This window comes from Oryza brachyantha, chromosome 2 (assembly GCF_000231095.2).
Source record: "Oryza brachyantha chromosome 2, ObraRS2, whole genome shotgun sequence".
NCBI classification, from domain to species: domain Eukaryota; kingdom Viridiplantae; phylum Streptophyta; class Magnoliopsida; order Poales; family Poaceae; genus Oryza; species Oryza brachyantha.
In genome coordinates, this window is record NC_023164.2 from 7,834,791 (window position 1) to 7,855,967 (window position 21,177).

Consider the following 21,177-nt stretch of genomic DNA (forward strand, 5'->3'; position numbering starts at 1 on the left):
TTCTCAGAGACTATCTAGAATTTTTTTCGGAATTTCTATAGGCCTATATGCCATAAATCTAAATCTAGAATATTGAACTAAATAACCCAGTCCACTTCAGCAAGTTAATGCTAAGTCTTTAATTAGTCAAAACATATACATAAACAATTTACTTTGTAATAACTTGTACGATTTACACTTTGCTTTGTAATATGATATAGAAACTTTGTAATAATCTATGATATGTGTATTTTAATTTTTAATAATTTATAAACTATAGTCTTTATTTGGTATTGAGACAATCATTAACAAAGTGATCTGTGAACTTTGTTATAATGATAAAAAGCGGTATGGTTAGTTGCTAATGTTTGGAATTTTTTATCTAAAAATTAAAAACTTGGTTTGAGGGTTTTTATAGTGCGATAAATTTCCTTTACCATCGATTCGTATTCATCTTGTTTTCGTATTCGATTCTATATTTGCATCCGAGGTTTCTGATTTCGATTCTGATTCTAGAAAAGATATAGAAACAGAAACGGTAAAGGTGGTTTCTATCCATTTCCAAGCCGTTTTCATCCCTACCCGCAACATACCCCCTCTCCTCCAAAAAAAAATAATTATGTTAGTGTATTTTAATTTAAAAATATAATAATTATATATTGTCTGCATAAGTTGTTGACTAATATTTTAATTATGAATAAACCTCAATCCATATGTATAATTTGTCTATTCGCTTTAATTTTAAATTTCTAAAATGCTACTATATCTCCATTCTAAAATATGACAATTTTCTAGCTATGTATTTAGACAAAATGCTCGACCAAATAGATAGCTAATTTTTTGCTATTTTTTGGAACGAATGTAGTAGTTAATAACTGAAAGATATATAATTTATTTCTCATTTTATCTATGTGTAATTTTTGTATCTAATTATTTACCTAGATTTTTAGTTCGTATAAAATTATCACTGCTTATAATATGCATGTTTCATATGCGGTATAACTATCTACTGTTTCTTTTGTATTATCACATATATTTTGTGTTTTTTCATAATTATTAGTCAATATGAATTTCCTCATAATCAGATTTTGGCTTCACCCATGCAAACAAATATGATGATATAGACAAAAGGGAGGGGATGAAAGAAAAAAGTTGTTGATATTCACGACAATGACTTAGAAAATTTTATTGCATGGGACGGATAAAAAGGAAAGAGGTATAATAAAGAATACTCCATGTATATTTCAATACATGATGATGTTGACTTTTTATTGTACGTTTGAGTTTTGACCATTCTATTGTTCAGAAAATACTTGTGTAATTATCATTTTTAATTGAATTTATTACTATATTTTTTCTAGCTTACATTTTCATATATTTATACAAATTTGTAAATAAGATGGATGATCAAACATGTGATAAAAAAATCAAAGTTATCTATTAAAATACAAATGAAGTATTTTATTTACTGATTAAGAGAGCGTACCTGCATCCACCTTTATACATGCGTTTATATATGATAAGTTTTGCTAATGATGTGGATAAAAGAATAGTTAATATTAGGCTCTATCTTTGATCATGCCCTATGGGTTTGTAAAAAGACTTTTATTATTTGATTCTCTTCGTCACCACATAAGCAAAAATGATGACATTGTTTAGAGAGCAAGAGAAAAGAGAAACATTATTGTTATGCACGATAATGGCTCGTAATTGACTATTAGCATTTATGGAAGAGAATTTCGTTACCTGTTGGTGGATAAAAAGAAAAGTAGAGTAACAATTTATTTTAGGGTATCGATTAAAAAACCGTATCTAATTCTATGTTTGTATACGCTTCACGTCTCTAGATGATATATATCGATTAACAAAACATATCTGACTCCACCTGAAAAGATTTGGCTGAACATTAGGGCACGTACAAAGGTCTCTAATTGTCGTCTCTATTGTTGTATGCTCGCTGACATGGAAGAGAGACGATAGGAGAGAGAAAGTTGGTTGTTATGCATGGAGTCAGCAAAACATCAACTCTTGGCGCATAAAACAAGGAGACAACCATAAAATCTGTTTTGTATGTGTGCTGACTCTAATCAGAAACGCTGACTAGATGGAATGCAAACGAGGAATTAATTAGTCTATAGTCAGCTTGAGAGACTATTCTTTGTATGAAAAGTTTTTTCTACTAACGTGACTTTAGATAGAGCCCATGATAGGCTCTACCATTGAACATGCCCTTATAATTCGAATATTATATGGCAAGTGATATTGTTTTCATTAATTAGGCAATCATGCTCACAGCTAGCAAGTTTTTTTTTTTTTGAAGTCTACACAGCTAGCAAGTTAAAGAGCGCATTAACCACTATTGGATGGTGTAGACAAACTTTTGGACTACAGCTGGGGTAAAGAAAAAAAGAACTAATCCACACGTATATAGTATGTACTTAAATATTTAAATATTTGATACCATTGATATTTTGAACATGACCATTCATTTTATTTCAATTTTTTTAAATATGTAAAACTATATATATATACATAAAAGCATATTTAATAATAAATAAATAATATAAAAAAATTTAATAATGATGTAAATTTTTTTAAATAAGATGAATAGCCAAACATGTGAAAAATTAACGGAGGGAGAGAGGGAGGGAGTAGTATATGGGATAAGCATCTACAACGAAACCCTACTGAGGAGGGCTGGGCTGGGCTGGGCTGGGCACTCAGGACTCAGTTGAGCAGCGCGCGTAGCGGACACGGTCACGCGCAAGGGCCCGCCTGCAGGTGACATCGAACGAGAGCGTTCTCTGCGTGCGTTTCATCTGGGCGAGGCAATTGCGCCTGCGACTTCGACGACGCAGCTGCGCCCAGGCAGCAGGTGAATTCGCCGAGTTTTTGCTTGCTTTCGCGCCGGCCGCCGGCGGTGCCGCTAATATATATCAAGGCGAGAGGCCGGCGGCCAGCGCTGATCGAGCCAGCCGGCGGGTGGGGTACTGTGGTGTCTCGCCGTCACGGGGAGCTGTAGGTCAGTATATGGCCCAGACCTGTCATCTCTATTTTGATTCTTGAAATCATTGGTTTTTCTTCTTTTTTCCATCCTATCCATTTACACGGTCATACAAATTAAATGGATCTTCATGCGTTTTTTTTTTCATTTTTCAAAATAAACAAATCAATATCACTTGGTTTCAACTATTACATAATTTGCCTAGTCTTAAAATACACCTCTTGATTTGCAAAACGGTATATTTTACCACACTTAATTTTTAATGGGGTGTGTTTTAACCACCTCACCGATCGACCTTTCATCCACGTTTTGGACCACATCGAATGCTAGTTTAAGCCTACGTGAACTAGTTATATATTGGGGTCACCACTGGTTACGTTGAATAGGGCCTAGATGAACCAACTTTTCATTCCGTCTCGCACCAGGGCCAGTGAGCTGTGATTTTGGCTCTGAGATAGGAGAGGGTCCGAAAATCCGAGATTCAGAGGGACCACGCGGAGAGAAAGATAGATTTGTCAATTAACCCTTGTCTAATGCATTTTAGGAACATGTTCTGCTGTAGAATTCATGGTGCTGCACTTCTTACAGGTAACTTGTATGAACTAAATTTACTCCTAGTCTAGACTATTTGCCACCATAGTTAAGTGATTCTCTCTTCTTATTTGGGAGACAGTAGCATATCATTCTCTTACTGCTCTTACATGTGGAACTCATACTGAATGAACTTGTTTATGTATTTGGATATACTGTCACATAATGGTCATGGGTCTCTCAATTAATTATCTCTGTACTATTTCTTTGAAAGAACTCGCGCTGCAGTAACTTGTTTATATTTATATCTCCTTCATCACCGTTAATATAAACTTGCATTGAAGTCACACTCAATTAATATCTCCTTCATCATATTTATCCTATCCTGTACTACGGAAAAAGAATGCAGTAGTTACTTATTTTATTGTGGTTGCATGGAAAAGATGATTAATAGTTTCTCATTTATTAAGCACACGATGAACGTGTCGTATGATATATCTGTCTTTTTTTTAGCAAGATGATGATATTTCAGGCAATGGTCGTATGATGCAATGGTTCAATCATGGGTCGTACGTACACGAATGATGAAGAAATCGTTATCTCATCTATTGGAAATCATATTTATGTATTTTGCTTAATGTCACATTGTTTGTGTGACTTTTGGATTTGTGAACCATTAAGTACGTTTTGCTTTATCCTCTATTACCTTGTCGGTTATTTAATCTTGCACTACTATGTCCTTCTGTTTAGACCTGGGAGGATATTATGCATTAATTTACTTGGTTGCTATTGTCTTTCAATTATCTGTAGTGCCTTGTATTATTTTAATACTATGGAGAACTACTACTGTTCATCTCATAACACAAACTTTGGTTGATGTGGTCTACACAAACTTTGGTTGATGTGGTCTGAAGTGTGTGAACTTTGTTATATTTCGTGACTACTTTGTAGCATACAAATGTTAATGTCACAATAAAATGGCTGCAATGATACACTTCACCCTTGATCCTACACACTCATATGTACTACTTATAATTAATTATTTTATTTATTAGATGTAGTCTGCTAACAGTCAACCTATTATATGAGTAGTTAGCTTTAGCATTGGCTATAAAATGAGCTATAGCCAGTAGCTGGCTATACTATTGAACTTGCTCTTAGATGTCTTGCCACACATACACTGCGTATTATTTTACTTCGTAACACAATAAGCAGCGCTAATTACATAAGAATCCCAAAGGATTTGTTAGTGCTTGGCTGCTGTACTAATTACAAGTTAAACAATTAAATAGTCAACAAAGTACTAGTACTATTAGGGAATAAAAAGCCTGCAGTGCTAGATGCCCATGTGAAGTTTCGGTCTTTGTGCAGCATTTAAAGTTCACGGGTGAGAGAGGCTTTAATTAGTACTAGTATAGCAGTCCTCGTCTCCTTCGCTCTACTTTGCATGTCTGCAACCTACTACTGCCTCCTCCTCTCCCCCTTTTCTGCTGCTTTTTAGCGAGGATAGAAGCCCCCTTCGCCGGAGGGAGCGGCCTCGCCATTGAAGCTGCATGGACGGACTTCGTTGGAGAGCCTCTGGAGTGTTGAAGTCCAGGAGCCCGGACGGAGACCGTACTCCACGGTGGTGTTGCTCCGGCGGCGAACACGACGCTCCCAGACCGATGGAGTCGCCGGTGCCGGATCCGCCGGGTGTGCCGCCGGGAAAGCTGGTGAAGCCGTGGTTGTGCTTGAACCGGCCTGGCCGGCCTCGAGGAAGGCGTATGGTGCCGGGCCCTCCCTTGGTCCAGCCGCCAGTGAGAAGGATCCCGGAGTTGGCGACGGGTGCGGACGGGCGGAGGAGGCGGCACCGGAAGGGTGGTTGCTGTCGCCATCATCGAAGAAGAGGCCGATGCGGCCGGTGCTGGTGCGTTGCCGGCTTCGCGGCGCTGGGTGTCCGCGATGATGCGTCGAGCGCGGTTGCCACGCCCACGGCGAGGACGACGACGACTGTGGCGACCTCGGCGACGGCGGCGGCCAAAAATGCGCCTGTGCTGCGCACGGTTCTCCGCCAGGCAGGCGGCATTGACAAGCAGTGGAGCGCGGCGTGTGAGGGGAACGCCGAGAAGGATGGCAGTCATGATCGACGGTGAGTCAGGATCCATCCTCACCTTCTTGGAGTTCTTTCGTCTCTTCTTGATATGATCGTGATAACGTGTTTTGAGTGGGTGTAATCAAGAGGAAACAAATGAATGAACTGTGTGCTTTCTATCAACTGATGTTGTCTATTTATACAAATGTTGAACCAACGTCAACAGGGCAGAATGTCGGTTTCTATAAAAGGGGTAAACAGAAAAATATGGATCCAATCTAACGATTAACACTAATCCATGTTACTAATTCTTAACTAATCTATGTGATTAATCCTGTGTTTCTTCCCCCTTGACGATCCGTGTGATGAGATATCTGTGATTGATTCTTAACACAGAGTAAGGCAGAGCAGCAGCCACAACAGTTGTCTACGTAGTATTTGATATACACAGATGCTAAACACAGTCAAGTTGTAATTGCTTGTTAGTATAATATTTAACAAATTATTTTTTGTCTTCTATTTTTCGCGTGCAACCAATGTACGACGTTTATCTCTAGAAAATATTACATACAATTTGAAAATACGTGCCCCAACTGTAGATGAACAAAGAGACAATAACTGTGTTTTTGTTGAGTTAATTTTTGTTGAGTTAATGATGCCGTGTGAAATAATCTAACATAAATATATATAGACCATCATTGTTTCAGTGTTGTACATACCCTCAGTCGATTCTTTGTCAATAGATTCTTTCTCAATAGGTAGTGGGTGCCAAAAAAAAGTTTGATAGATTTGTTATTTGTCGATGGTTTAAATTTTTAAATTTATTAATTAATTGGTTTTATTCATTAGATTTGTTTGAAAATATATGTTGGTTGCTTACGTGTTAATTTGATAGGTTTCCTTTGATTCTGTTCGATTACAATCTAACATCTTGTAAAATCGATTGATGAATTTAATTTTTTGTAAGCGATTGATTAATTGGTGGCCCAAAATTTGGTAGGACTGATGTCTTATGCTCATCTAGACACATTTCCTGTCACAACCTTGAAGCATACCATGCTCATCAAGAAACTCCTACAACACCATCAGCTTCTCAGTGTTAATTAAGATTTTGACAATCAAGATTTGAATGTATCGACCAATCAGGGACTGATGATCGAATATTATGCATTATTTACAATGCATCATTTTGAGTTTCCACTACTTTCTCATAAATATGAGTATCAAAACAACGTTGTAAGCTTTGGCGTCTTATTATCTTGGGTTGCTATAGAAGGATTAAGTATGAGAATGGTTAGGATATAGATTAACCTAAAGTGTATTTTGGGATTTTTTTTAAGGTAAAGTCTAGTGTACGTGAGCTGTTCATTAAGTCTAATCCAATGGATGAGATAGGCTAACAGTGTGGTGATTAAATTATATACTAATGAAGTAGAAGGGCAATATGGATAAAAAAATATTATGGCATTATTGTAATTTGTGAGTGTTTAAAGGGTATAGCCCTAAGCGGGGATTAGGGTGATCACAGGATCCCGCCGCCGGTCCCGTCGCCAACTCAGACTGACTCACACGCCGTCGCCGGCCACCCGCCCATTGACCCCAACTCCGGTGACGGCCATGCCCCCAGTTGCAATCTACCTCTACATCCACATCTTCATTCTCCTCGTCCACCGCTGCCTTTCCGCCGCCGCATATGCCCCCGCGTCCCCTCCTTCGGCGTCTCCTCCCGCCCAGCCGGTGAGGGTGTACAGGGAAGGCGTGGAGGTCTTCTTCGACAGGGAGACCGAGGTGCGCACGTTCGAGTGCATGTCGCGGCACGGCCACGGCCCCCGCCTCCTCGGCCGCTTCCCCAACGGCCGCGTCGAGGAGTTCATCCACACCAGGGTGAGCATCTCTCAGCCTTCTCGTGCTTTGCCTTCTTGTCTTTTTGTGCTTGCGGCAAGTAGTATTTCTCGTTGCTCTTGAAATCTAAAAGTTGGATGCATAATTTCGTTTCCTAATTCGGAGGCCGTTTGCAATCTTGTTCAACATGCATCAGGGATTCGCGTAGTAGGTAACGCCATATCGATATTAGTAAGCTGTCTTTCTTTGAAATGTTCTTCTGGTGATGACATTGTTGCCTGATCTGCGAAATTGTTGTATAAATTTAAGCCAATGGTTAGTTTGTGACCTGATCTGCTCACTTTGACAATACAAATTGCAAAATTGTTCTATCAGTAGCTTTTTTCTCTAAGAAATGCATGTATGAAGCCAAGATCAGTACTTCTTTACTTGCTATCAAATGCAGCATCCAAAAATATACCGGCCGGCGGTGGCGAGGTGCGCCCAGGTCACAGATCGGGCCCGGCCGACGCCCGGCGACGTGCGCCGCGACAGGGGTCGGCCTCGGGCGACCAAGGCGCGGGGCGGCGGGGGAGTTGGCCAGCGGCGATCGGGGGCCCACTCGCCGGCGAGGGAGTCGCCGTGCCTCCTGTTCGTCGCCTGCGCACGCGAGAGAGAGGCCGGTCTTGAGCAAAAAAAATCCAAATGGGTTTCTCTAATTAACGGAGGGTAATTTGGTCATAATTTTTGTTGATTGGTTGACTTAGATTTTTTTGTGAATAAAAATAATTATAATAGCCATTTTAGAGCAAAGCCACCGGATACGAGACCTTTTAGCGAAGCCGACGGATCCATGGCCATTCCAGTGAATCCGCTCGGCTTTGGTGGTGTTTAGTTTGCAAAAACATCACATTAAATTTTCGGATACATATTGATTAAACGTAGTCTAATTACAAAACAAATTTCAGATTCCGGCCGGAAACCACGAGACGAATTTTTTAGCCTAATTAATCCATCATTAGCATATATTGGTTACTGTAGTACTTATGTCTAATCACTTTCTAATTAGGCTTAAAAATTCGTCTTAAGATTTCTTCCGTACTTATGTAATTAGTTTTTTGTTTGTATATATTTAATGTTTTTATTTAGATGTTTAAAAATTTGATATGATATTTTTTAAAAAAATTGAGAACTAAACAAGACCTTTGTTGCAAAATAGCAATTATCTCCCACCGAGGAATCCCGATCAACGCAATCTTCGCGCACACGGTGGAGCAGTGTGGGGCCAGCCTGTAACGAACATTTCACCTCGTCACGCGCCGTCTCCAACGAGCTGGATGTGGGGTCCATGTTGTCAGTGAGAGAAGCAGACGGTAAATCTCATCGACAAATTACCAGTTCACCACCGTAGCACGCCGTCAAAATACCAGTATCTCGTCAAGCCCATCCCACCCCGCCGCCCGGTATCCGTGGTGTATAAATACGGGGCTCGTCTCCTACCTCTCAGGCTCTCACATGGCCGCGTTCGGCGGCCAGGAGGTAAGTTAACTTACCCCTCTCATTTTTCACGCATTAACTTACCTCTCTCATTTTTCATGCACACATTTTTCAAACTGCTAAACGGTATATTTTTTTTAAAAAAATTCTATAACAAAGTTATTTTAAAAAATCATGTTAATCTATTTTATATTTTTTAAAAATTAATTAATCATGTACTAACCTATTATTACGTTTTCCGCGCCGCGGCCAGGGAGGTAACCTCTCGTTTTCCACGCGCACATTTTTCAAACTATTAAACGATGTATTAAAAAAGTTGTTTTAAAAAATCATATTAATCTATTTTATATTTTTTAATAATTAATAATTAATTAATCCTGTACTTTTTTTTTACGCCGGGAATATCGGCATGAAACGAACGCGGAATCTCTCTCCCTCTCTCGCACAGCACAGAAGCACGCACGCACAAAAACTGAGAGAGTCGTCGGAGATGGCGGAGGCTGTGGCGGCGGTGCCAGCCGAGGTGAGGGACGCGATAGCGACCGCGCAGGAGGCGGCCGCCGCACTGGTGACTGTCGGGTTCCAACTGGAGGTGGCCGGGTGGTCGACCGTGCGTGTGGGACGCGCGACGCTCTACAAGGCCGCCGAGCTGGTCCGCGAGGACATCCACGACACTAAGATCGTCGTCGCCCACGCGTTCGCCGTCGTCCCCACGCTCAATGGCCGTGACCCGGAGGCCACCCTCGCAGCGTCCGCGAAGCTGGTCGCCAGCGTGTTCTCCGAGGCGCCGGTGCTCCCAGGGGCGATCGCTGCCGCCATGGACCTCGCCGCCAGCGTGTCCGCCATCGCGCCGCCGGTCACTGGGACACTCTGGGACGTCCTGGTCATCTTCAAGGCGGTGTCTGAAGACCATCATCGCGCCCGCACACTCTTCGTCGACTGCGTCCCTTACATCGGCATCGGAGAGGACTACGAGGCGTGGGAGGAGTTTAGCTACCGCCGGCGCCACGCCCTTACGTGCGCAGTCGTGGCGGAGATGAGGCTGAACGGCGCCATCGGCGACGCCCAGCATTCCGTGCGCATCCACCGCTTCTGCCAGAACGAGGCACCGCGCCGAGGGAGGCGCATGAGGGAGGCGTGGAAGCTCAAGGGGATCCTGCGCAGTGCCATCGCTGCCGAAGAGGAGATCGTGCACCAGGTGATCGACGACGCCGCTCCGTGAGGAGCGATGCCCAGCCCGGTGATCCTGCGACACCATCGCACCTCCATCATCTCCGTGTTCCCATCTTGCAAGCACGACAGCAACCAGGTAGATCGATGTAGGCACCCCAACTAGCAATTTAGTCCATGTTCTCTGTCCTGTCTTGTTCGGTTCTGTTCACCCTGCTGCTGATCGGAGTTTGCTTGTACGGGCGTTTTCTTTTTCCTTTCCTTTCGGTAGCGGTCGATCCGAGAGTTTAGTTCGTTCGTCGTTGAGCTGACATCGCTGTGTACGAGGGTTCCTTTCATCCCATGGAAAGAGGGATTTTCTTGGTTGCTTTTTTTATGAACTAGTACTGGATCAGCATTGAACATTTTGGCTTGCATTTGTTTGTTAATCAGAGCATCGCACTAGTACGGTGTCCTGGCATTAGATCAACTTGGTCCATAGCATATTTTTGCTTAATTTGCATGTTGATTTCCTTCTGGTCGAGATGCAGTTTAGCTGATCGATCATATTTTTTCTGCCAGTTTCGTGGCGTCATGCATGCATCTTTGCTTTGTTGATTGATGTATTTTTGCCGATCGTGATCGATGACTCATCTTGTGAGCTTGAGTACGCATTTTGGAGTCATGTAACAGTACTAGTGTTTTGCCCGTTATGCATGTTTCTGCCCTGCTTGCATACAAAATCTGAACAGGTTAGAAGCTGCATTTCAAAAGGCAGCGTTGCATTTCAGTGCCAATGGATAAGTTATTTTTACATCCTGCTGGTGACAGATCGATGGTGGCAAACGTTTGCATTTGGTATGCGGTGCTTCCTCTTCACCGTGTATCTTGCATTCTGATGTTTTTTTGTCCGATTGGGGTACACATAATCCGTAAATGCGTATTCTAACACACGGTCAGACAGATAGAAACCAACCGCACGTACCTAACGATTTCATTAAATTTTTTTTATTAAAATTCATTTACCTATGCGTAGTGTTACTTAGGATTTGACCCACTACATGTACTTCTTCTATATTGTGAATTCCTTATTCACAATATAAATTCCTAATGTTTGTACTATACATTCTTAATATAAATTAAGTGACACGTGTAGGAGACTCAAGAAATGGGATGATAAAAAAATGGAGTTTTACTCACACCACACCCTTCCTTTTGTACCTCGAGTTATCGGTATCTCGCGGTACCAAATTGTTTCTGATCATTGGATCTGACAGTGCACATCCTACAATATAGTTAGATCCAAGGGTGAGAAACGATTTGGTATCTCGAGATACCGGTACCTTGAGGTACAGAAGCAAGGATGGGAGTAAAACTCTAAAAAATGACCGAGACCCGCTTCGGTTCATCCGCGTTCAACGACAAATCCGGCGGAGCATGCGAGATTTGCTTCAGTTCAACAAAAAGTAACTTGAGGTATCGATACCTCGCGGTACTAAATTATTTTTGATCGTTAGATCTAACAGTGCACATTCTACTTAGCTATATCTAATGATGAAGAAACGATTTGGTACCTCAAGATATTTTTTATTGGACCTAAGCAAATCTCAAACCATGCAAGGGGGCAGCGTGAGCCCCGGCCTATAACGAACCTTTCACCCCCTCGCTAAGAAGCTGATGCGGGGTCTATGTGCCAGTGAAAGAAGCAGATGGTAGATCCCACCCACCGCCGTCTCACGTAAGAAATTAGCCCATGCTGTCAGAATACTCCAATTCGGTCGGTATTCGTGGTGTATAAAATACCAGACTTTTTACCGTGTTTTCATACCTAAAATGGCAGATATGATCCACGATGAAAGGTAATTGATCATAAGGGCAATTATGTCCAACAAATTAAGAATGTATTGGAAGTTACCATGGAAGTGGATTTGAAGATACCGTGAGGTACCGCGTATCACGACCAGAGTTTTACCCTAGCCAAAAGTTAATTAAATAATAATTTAAAAATAAATTATTAATTAAAGTTTAGGAGAAAAATAGTGTATAAATTCATTTAATCAACTGGAAGTATTTCGGGTATTCTAAAATGTCCCAAAAGCATTTTAATTATTAACATGATTTAATTTTAATTTCAGAGAATAAAATTTGCTTACATAAATTCAATAAAACTTGGCAAAATTAGAGGTAATTTCTTTTTTTCTCTTTTCCCCTTTTCTCCTTCCTTTTCCCCTTTTTTTTCTTTTTCCCTTCCTTCTATCTCTCTTTTTCCCTTTTTTCTTTTCTGTCTTTTCTTTCTCCTCTTTCCAGCCAGGTGGGCCGGCAGCCCATCTCCCCTCCTTCCCTTTCCTCCCCGCCGGCCCACACTTCCCCCTCTCCCGACCAGCCCTCTCCACTCCCCTCCTCCTGGGCCGACCCAACTCTCGGCCCACTCGTTCCCGCCTCCCTCCTCTCTCTCCCGCTCACCGAGGCCCAGCCGATCCCCTTCCCCTCACGCCAAGTCCAGGCCGCGTCCCCCTCCCTAGCTCACTGATAGGTGGACACCACCTGTCGGGGTCGTCCCCGTCCTCTAGCCGCGCTCCCTCCGTCCCGCGTCCGCACCAGCACGCCTGCCTCGCCGCGCACGCGCCTCGCCGAGGGGCCGTCTCGCCGTTGCCAAGTTCGCGCGCGCGTCTCCCGCGTGTCCGCCGTGTCCGCGCGTGCGTTGCCCGTGTGCCTGCTGCTCCCCGCACCCGCATCGCGTCTCGCCGCCACGCTTAGCGGAAGCCGCCTCGCGTCGTCGCGCCACCTCGCCACATCGCTGTCGCTGCACGCACCCGCGCCTCTGCCCGCCGTGTTGCGGCCGCGCCTCGCCTCTGCCTTGCCGCTCGGTCGCGTCGTGCCTACGCATGCGCTGCGACCCCGTCGCTTCCCGACCATGTCGCGCGCGCTGCCCGCAATCACTGTCGCGATCACCGGCGCCATCCCGCACACGCAATTCCCGCTGCTCTTCTCACGCCGCGATTTCACCACGATCCCGCCACAAATCACGGCCGCACCCGTCAGCCGCAATCCGCGCGCCGCCGCCACGTCGCCTCCCCTATAAATCCCCCAGTCGTGTCGCTGTCCTCCCCTTTTCCTCCTATGCCTCCCTCGCCGCCAAATTCCGCCCGTCACTGCCGCTCGGTCGCCGCTTCGCCATCGATCTACCTCTGCGTCGCCTCTCGCATCGTCGCGTCGTCGGTCTACACCGCCAAACGCCGATCCCCGCCGCCAAGCATCGCCCTGTCGCTCCTCCTCCTCGACGTCGTCATCGCCGGTGAGCTCTCGCTCTCTCCTTCCTCCTCCCTCCGTTATCCTCGGCCGCGCTCGTCGCCGCCTCGGTCTCCCGTTCCCCTTCCTCCCCTACCGCCACGCCCACGTCGGCGCTGCCCCGCCGCCGCGCCGCTTGCCCATACCGTCACCCCTGCTCGGCCTTGGCCGCCGTCACCTCCTTGCGTTGTCGCCCCTCTTGGCCACCGCAGCCTCTAGCGCGCCGCTGCCGCGCGTGCTGGTCGCCGCTGCTTGTCGCCACTCAGCCGCTGCCCTAGCGCTACGCGTCGCCGCCGAGCGCACGCACACGCGCTTAGCCACCTGCCGCCCGTCGCCGCGCTGCTGCCGCCGCCGTGCCGAGCCGTTGTCGTCGTAGATGCGCCCCCGCTGGCACTCATCGCACCGCCCCCCCCCCCCCCCCCCCTCGCGCGTCGCCCACCAGCGCTGCCATCCACCGCACGCTCGGTCAGCGCCAGTCCTCTCTCCCTCTCTTGCTCTCACTGACGGGTGGGCCCAGCCCGTCAGTTCTCCCCACCCCTCTCTTACCTGGCCTGTGGGCCCACTTTGTCAGCCTCTTCTCCCTCTCGCTTTCTCTGCGAATTGGTCCCCACTGTCAGCCCCTCTTTTTCCCTTGTCTCACTGTCCAGTGGGCCCCACTTGTCAGCACATCCTCCAATGCTGACGTCACTCCTCCAACTTATTACGTAATAAATTCATTAAGGATTTTCTGTTTAGCTTAAAATACAGTTAAACTTCTAAAATTCATAACTAATTCATCTAGTCTCCGTTTTAGTCGATTCAAATTTTATTAAATCCAGAAAAATACATAATCCATTAAAAATAGTTTCTTTCTCAGCTTTATAGCTTGTTTTTGCCTGTTTGTCGTAGGTTTTTTTTGCCCATTATAGCGCCGATCGTCCTCAAAATCGTCACCAAAGTTCCTCGTGGGTCAGAGCAAGGCAAGTGGCACCCGTCTTTGATCATATTGAACCTATATTTATAAAATTCTCTGCTTTAATTTCAAACATGCATTATTTTATGTAAATTTACTTTTATATGTTTATCTATTGGGCATTTACCTTTATATCCATTGATTTCCCAAATATTGTTATGGTCATCTCAGGGTTAATTTGACTAGAATTAGGATTAGACAATGCTTAGTCATGCTTGGTTCAACTAGCTCACATGTTCTTAAATAATTAATGATAGACTTTATAGCAGTTGTTGATCATGATTAATCTCCCGTTATGAATTAAATACAACTAAAATATTGCTTATGGTAGGCTGTGGGTGCATGGTTTTGAGAGTCGTGCCCATGATAGTTAAGGACCGGTTCTCGAAAAACCCTAAAAGTCTTAGAGCAGGTACAATAGCAGGCTATAAGCCAACTATAAGCATATTTTATAGAGATAAGAGAGGAGAGAGAAGAGAGGTGGGCTACTAAATTGTAGTCAGCTACACATGGACTACAAGACACCAGCGCATGTTTAAGTGTAGTGGAACCATGTCTTGTGGGTAAAGTTGTACACCTCTAATTAGAGTAAAACTATTCGAATAGTCGTGTCCACGGTTATGTGGCGAACTGACAGACTCATTGGGATTAGTTGAACCTTAATAACCTGATTAATTTGAAATTGGTTTGACCCTATCAACGTGATGTAACGTTGGCAGTGGATTGGGTCTGTCGTAACATGGTGTAACGTTGGGCAGAGGATTGACCCTGTCGCTACGTGGTGTAACGTTCGACAACGGTTTGGGCCTATTGCAACGTGGTGTAACGTTGGACAGTGGATGATTATTTCAAATGTTTACTTTACTTTTTATTTTGCTAAATAAATACTACTTATGCAAAATTAACCTAGGCTATCCTTGATTCCCTATTGCATTCATTGTTCTTCATCTCTTGGGTGTTAGTCGGTGAGTATCGTGGTTCGTACTCAGCCTTGCTTAATTTTTCCCCACCAGAGCATGTGCCAAAGCCTTTGTCAGATGGAGGTACTTTCGAAGGTTGAAGTGAGGTTCAGTCCGCGGCCGTCAAGAATGCCTGTGGTGTGGAGTCATCATCGCCAAGCTGAAGATTAGATGTTTCTAGTCTTGTTTTTCTTTTCCGCTATATTTCGATAGATAATTGTTTTTATTTGTTTTTAAGTCGTGAAACTGTGTATTGATTTCTCATAGTGTGTACTCGGGTTGATTCTTAGACCGAGATTTAATACATGCAATTGTTCGGAAATTGGTGTAAATTTCTAGGCGTGACACCGCGCCAGTAGGTTTGGAAGTAACATAAAATATAAATTACGTGGTGCGGATAGAAATTACATTGTATACTATTTGGGTTTCAATCTTCGGTCATTGTGGTTTCGTCGGTTTCTAAACTTCAGTCTATTTTACGTGGTATAGATCATATTTGCGCAATGTTGATAATTCTTTCCAGTTAGTCACCGATTTAAACGACGATTTGGTGGGTCCATCCTTTGATGAACTATGATGTTTTTCTTATGATTTCCAAGCATAAAATAGAAATATACCAATTTAATTATATTTTTAATGTATATGTATTTTATTTTAATGGATATGTTTATTATTTTAATGTATATACATTAAATTATATACATGCCTCATATATATTATTTTAATCAATATATATGTGTTTAGTAATTGGTCATCAAGCATGTCTGTTTTAAAAACAAGAAAGATTAAGCATGTACATAGTAGATTGCATGACACCAACATAGAAAAATAAGGAAAAGACCCAATCAACTACTTCAACCACGGAGATGGAAACTCTGCAGTCCCGGACCACTTCCTCCGAGTCCTCTTTGTCTGCTGCCCCTCCCTCCGCTGGCACACCAACCTCCGGTCACGCCCCTATGTCACGCGAGACATCATCGGGTAATCACAGATCGAAAGAAGAAAAAAGTTGAGAAGATTTACGTACCGAACTAGCAATAAAACAGTTTCAAAGATGAATATTTGCAAAACAAAACTATACTACTATTATATATCGATATCGACGAACATATGCAGTCTTGGACTACTTCCGCCAACGGCGAACTACTGTAGTCTTAGACCACTTCCTCTGGCTCCTCTTCCTCCGCCACCCCTCCCTCCGGCCCAACCTCTACCGACGCCCCTAACTCCGGCCACGTGCATGTGCCAGCCCTCAATTCTCTCTACCTCCCGACTTACTCGTATGATAACTAAAAACATGTAAACCCTACCTATGAAGTGAACGTAACTCGGTCTCTAAAACAATACAACGTAACAAAGTAATACCTCTCCATACCTTTTCATATGCATGGAAGACACTTATGCCCTTCTAATACTTGTATTTACATTAATGCCACCTATTACTATTTTTTTCTCTTCGTACCTTGCCCTCGCAGATCATCAACTCACGTCGCTCCACCTCCCTTTACCTTCATGTATCTCGCAAACATCATAAAATCTCTCATAAAATACGGCATGTACGTCTCCTACCTCCCATGCAACATCATCTTTTTCAGCTCTGCTTATAGTTATAAGCCTAAATCTAAATTTTCAGCCTTAATTTAGAGTTAATTTTAAGAATTTTCTTTTGCTATTAAGTATATAAGTTTGTATTGTGTAAAAAAAGGCACCCAACTTACTACATTTCATTAATGGTGTGGTGGTAAAGTCGTGTGCAAGGGGATCAAAAATCCTGATGTCCAAAAGCATAACAAAACACATCCTTAGTCGGTGCAGACTGCAAAGGCTCTAAGTTATTTACTTTGCCTGCTGGCCTTGATCTTCTAAATTCATAGTGCCCATATATATGTTATTGGATTTTTTTATAGTGCTCCAAGATTGTTTAGACCATCCATTTTGTGTTGATCCAAAGGATATGATCCCTCTTACCTTATTGGAGGTAATAGACAAAAGAAGGGAACGGGAAAAATTCTTCAACTTGCTATAAACAAATTAATGTCTATAAAGTAAGCAATTAATGAAACGTTATCATTTACCATGATTCCAAATTCGAATTACAACATAGCTAGGGGATACTTTTATATTTTTCAACTTTGTACGTGTTTAAATCCTGAATGAGAATTTTTGAATTCTATGATCAAATTAGCATAATTCAAATTAGAGGTAAGAGGGGGCACCTTAAAAGAGCTCTTTGAAGGAACATTCCAAGCAGGGAATAATACAAGATTTCAGTGAAAAATTCAAGGCTTGGGTTTGAATTCATGACATTTTGGTATAGTTGTTTCTTGTATGTGAGCAGATATATATCTACCAATCCTCTCCACAGCATCGAGCTACAGCTACTGACGTGGGCATACTTGGGGTCCAATGGTTCACCGATGAACACTGGTCACTCGATCGCTTTAAGTCATACGAATGAACCTGTTGTATAAGGTGTGCTCATGGATGACTAGATCATAAGTTTATGGACAATAGTATCAATCATATTCTCATGATAACATGTGAACACTTAGGAGGTCATCTTTAGTTATAGATTTTTGAAGAAAAAAACGAAACGACGTATTTACAAAGAAAAATAATTTATAAATAAAATCTTTATTTATATGTATATAAAGTTAAGATATGACTTTTACAATCCATGATAAAAATAACATGCATATTATTAATTGTTCCACGTTCACCCAAAACTGAAATAAACACTAATATGGCCTTCAATGGCCGGACGGACTTGATATTAATTCTACTGTAACTTACAAAAACGAAGGTTTTATCCAAACAGGGGTGGGCCAATTCAGCCATGGCGGCGAATCCTCGGCGCACTCAAACCTCTGCAAGCTCTTGGCTTTCATGTCCCAGATGCCAATCTCTCGCCAGCCGTTCTTGCGATTGCCGATATACTCGGACGTGTCGTCGGTGATGTATGCGCAGTTTGGCTTCAGCATCGGATAATCTTTAGTCGAGAGGCACATCGTGGTGTTGTAACCGAGGAAGAGAGCGTGATCATCCAAGCTGCTCATCTTGACGGCGCTTCGTCGATCGAAATCAACCTTGAGCACCTCGATGTCCACCGTCCTGAGCTCCCGATATGGATTTACGAGTTCGTCGAAGCGCGTGATAGGTTTCAGGCCGTCGTCGTCTACCTTGAGACGACTAAGTGTAAGGTGTGATGATGATAGTGCATCGGTTTGCAGCACCAAGTCGAAGTAACGCCGCCATCTCCGTACTTGAAGGATGTCACCCCATGGCGCGCGGAGGATGTAGACGGTCGGAGGGAACCACAGCGGTGGGACTCGGCCGGTGATCTGCTTCACGACGGGAGAGTCGCCGTTGAGGTCCAAGGTGCAGATGGATCCATCGAAGCGGAGCGCGTAGAATATGCCGTCGTCGTCGTCGTGGAAGAAGTCGCCGAAGCCACACGCGCTTCGGCCGAGGTGGGGGTGTTCGTCCGGCGAGATCGACGTCCAGCGCTCGTCGCCGAGCCTGGCGAACGAAAGCTCGCCGTAGCTCATGTGCGCCATCAGCGCAACACAGGCGCCGGGGCCGGCGGAGGACGGGCTGCGGGAGAGGACCACCCGGTGGTAAATGCAGTCCCGCCGCGCCTCGCCGGCGACGGTCTCCACGTGGCGGATGCCGGTGATGGGCGGTAGAGAGGCCTGGGCGCCGGTGATGGGGTTGAAGAGTAGGAGGTTGGAGTTCTCGTCGGCGGTGACGACCCAGCCATGGCCGGCGCCGACCACGGCGTGGCCGGCGACAGGTGCGAGCGGGAACGGGACACGGACGGACTCGCCGGTGAAGGGGCAGTGGACGGCGGCGGAGGCGGCAGGGGAGCAGTCCTTGCAGGCGTAGAATAGGCACGGGAGCTGCTGCGCCGAGGACGGGAGGGGGAAGCGGGCGCGGCGGACGGCGTCGGATGCGGAGCGCCACCAGCCGCAAACGGCGCCGGAGCGTACAAGGTCCGGGATGTCCAGCTGCTCCATGACGGTCAGGAGAATGTCCTCCAACAACTCCGCCCAATCGGAGCTACCTCCTCCTCCGGCGGCGGCAACACTCAATCTAACAGGTGATTCCATGGTCGTCGGCGGCGGCGGCGTCGGGTGGCGGGAGTAATTTGCTCGTCTCGTCTCAACTGTCAGATTCTGTCTGGCGGGACGTAATAAAAGAGTGGCGGTGCATCCGAATCCGATTAAGCTATTGTGACACGAATCGGAAACCAGATGGTATACACTAGTCGAACGTTAGAGCCAATTTTCGTTTTTTTAAAATCCTATGTTTTAGCAAGTTTGTAAATAATATAACAAAGAAAATTTAGTTTTAGAGTATTTTTTTTTATTCTTAAGATGATACTCCTAGTACCAGAAGATGGCAAATTTACATAAAAAATACTAAATTTTACATAGAAAACAGTGTTATCTTAACCGTTGGTAGTTGACGTGACTAGAGGAAGATGGCATCCAACCAACCCGGAGCTGCGCCATTGCTTTCCTCGCGCCGTCCCGTGTCCCTCCTGTGCCGTCCCGCACCACCGTCCCACGCCGCGCCGCCACTCGTGTATGTTTGTAGCACAACAGCAAAGAACAACAGAGGTTTTAATTTCCTGGCAGACCTTCGTGTGGATATAGCAATTTCGCCGATTGATCTTGACCTTGATGTGAAAGAAGCATGCAGAGCCAAACCTTAGCTTGCTGTGGCTGGCGTGCATGCATGCAGCGGCCAATTTCGTTGGAATTTGCTTGCTTGATGCTGCTGCACAGTGACGAATCTAGCATTTCAGCTAAGGGTATGCATAAAAATTATCTATACAACTCGACATATCTATTTTAGTAAATCGATAATAATTAAAAATTGATAACATGATTTAATATATATGCATTAAGCATCACGTTAAGGTTTAAATTCATGTATTAAGTTGAAATCATCCATAAATACAATATATATTTTTCGAAAGCTATATTAATATTTAACCTCACAGCGCCTGCGTGCTGAAGATTTAGGATATTAATTGTAATTAAACTAGAAGTTATTTTTTTAATGAAAGACCGAAAACAATTGAACAAATAGTAATCAAATATCACAAGTCACAAGTACGTGTTGCCTGCCATGGGCCCGTAGAGGTAGAGGAGGCAGAGCAGGCGTGTGGGCCCTAGGTGGCTCAACTGCTAGACGCTCGCGGTCGCCTCCTACGTCTTCCGTTCTAGAGGCTGGAAACTGGTAAGTATATTTTTAATTTTTTATTCTTTAAAATACACATATATAGGGATATATGTTATTGGATTACAGGATATGCCCGTGCATACGTGGTATACTCTGTAGATCCGCCCCTGCTGCTGCACGTACCGTGCGCGCACGATGCAACGAGATGCGGCTAGACCGTGCGTCGGATTTCTGCTCTGAACGTGACGACGATGCTCGCGGGCGGGGCGTGGCGCCGAGTGGCGACGACGAGGCGCACAGTCGCGTGGGGCTGGGCGCGGCAGGGGGCGCAATGTCCGGCGACGGCGGCGGCACGGCGCCTGGCAGAAGAAAAACCGCACGATGAAAGTTCGAGGTGCGACAGAAACCGGCGTCGTACTTTTCTTTTATTTTTATGGATGCCAAGTAAAACCCCGTCTCTCATATATGTACGTAAACAAGAGGATATGATAAATTGCTAAAGTTTAGAAAGCCAAAAAAACAGAGATGCCAAGTGGGGAAAGAGAACCGTTGGAGTTGCTCTTAATCCAAGTATAAATCAACGACAATGTTATTGTACAGTTTACTTACAACTGTAGTAAAATTTATATCTAACTATATATTTTTATAAGTATATTAAATATTTTATTCTAAACTTTGTTAAGATAGATTTATCAATTATTTATTTTTAAATAATATATGACACATAATTTTATCA

At 44.0% G+C, this 21,177-nt stretch overlaps 2 protein-coding genes and 1 long non-coding RNA gene across 3 annotated transcripts; 2 read left to right on the forward strand and 1 right to left on the reverse strand.

Annotated features, from left to right (window-relative positions):
* The first annotated feature begins 2,804 nt into the window (after positions 1-2,804).
* Positions 2,805-4,290, forward strand: LOC121053657. Its single transcript, XR_005811195.1, has 3 exons — positions 2,805-3,001; positions 3,528-3,571; positions 4,028-4,290. It is a non-coding gene; the product is annotated as an uncharacterized LOC121053657 (long non-coding RNA).
* A 2,800-nt stretch (positions 4,291-7,090) lies between these two features.
* Positions 7,091-15,422, forward strand: LOC121053476 (probable choline kinase 2). Its single transcript, XM_040520429.1, has 2 exons — positions 7,091-7,469; positions 15,306-15,422. Exons 1-2 carry the CDS (start codon positions 7,203-7,205, stop codon positions 15,420-15,422), a joined length of 384 nt encoding a protein of 127 aa, XP_040376363.1. The 5' UTR covers positions 7,091-7,202.
* Positions 15,423-18,040: 2,618 nt separating this feature from the next.
* Positions 18,041-19,360, reverse strand: LOC102715919. The gene has a single exon (XM_006648488.2). It carries the CDS (start codon positions 19,358-19,360, stop codon positions 18,041-18,043), a length of 1,320 nt encoding a protein of 439 aa, XP_006648551.2.
* Positions 19,361-21,177: the final 1,817 nt, after the last annotated feature.

Bases quoted from the DNA above. Each gene is read 5' to 3' on its own strand.
- LOC121053476 (XM_040520429.1), top strand. From the start codon at position 7,203: ATGCCCCCAGTTGCAATCTACCTCTACATCCACATCTTCATTCTCCTC. The intron at 7,470-15,305 runs GTGAGCATCTCT...TTTCCCCACCAG, and splicing joins AGGAGTTCATCCACACCAGG to AGCATGTGCCAAAGCCTTTG.
- LOC102715919 (XM_006648488.2), bottom strand. From the start codon at position 19,360: ATGGAATCACCTGTTAGATTGAGTGTTGCCGCCGCCGGAGGAGGAGGT.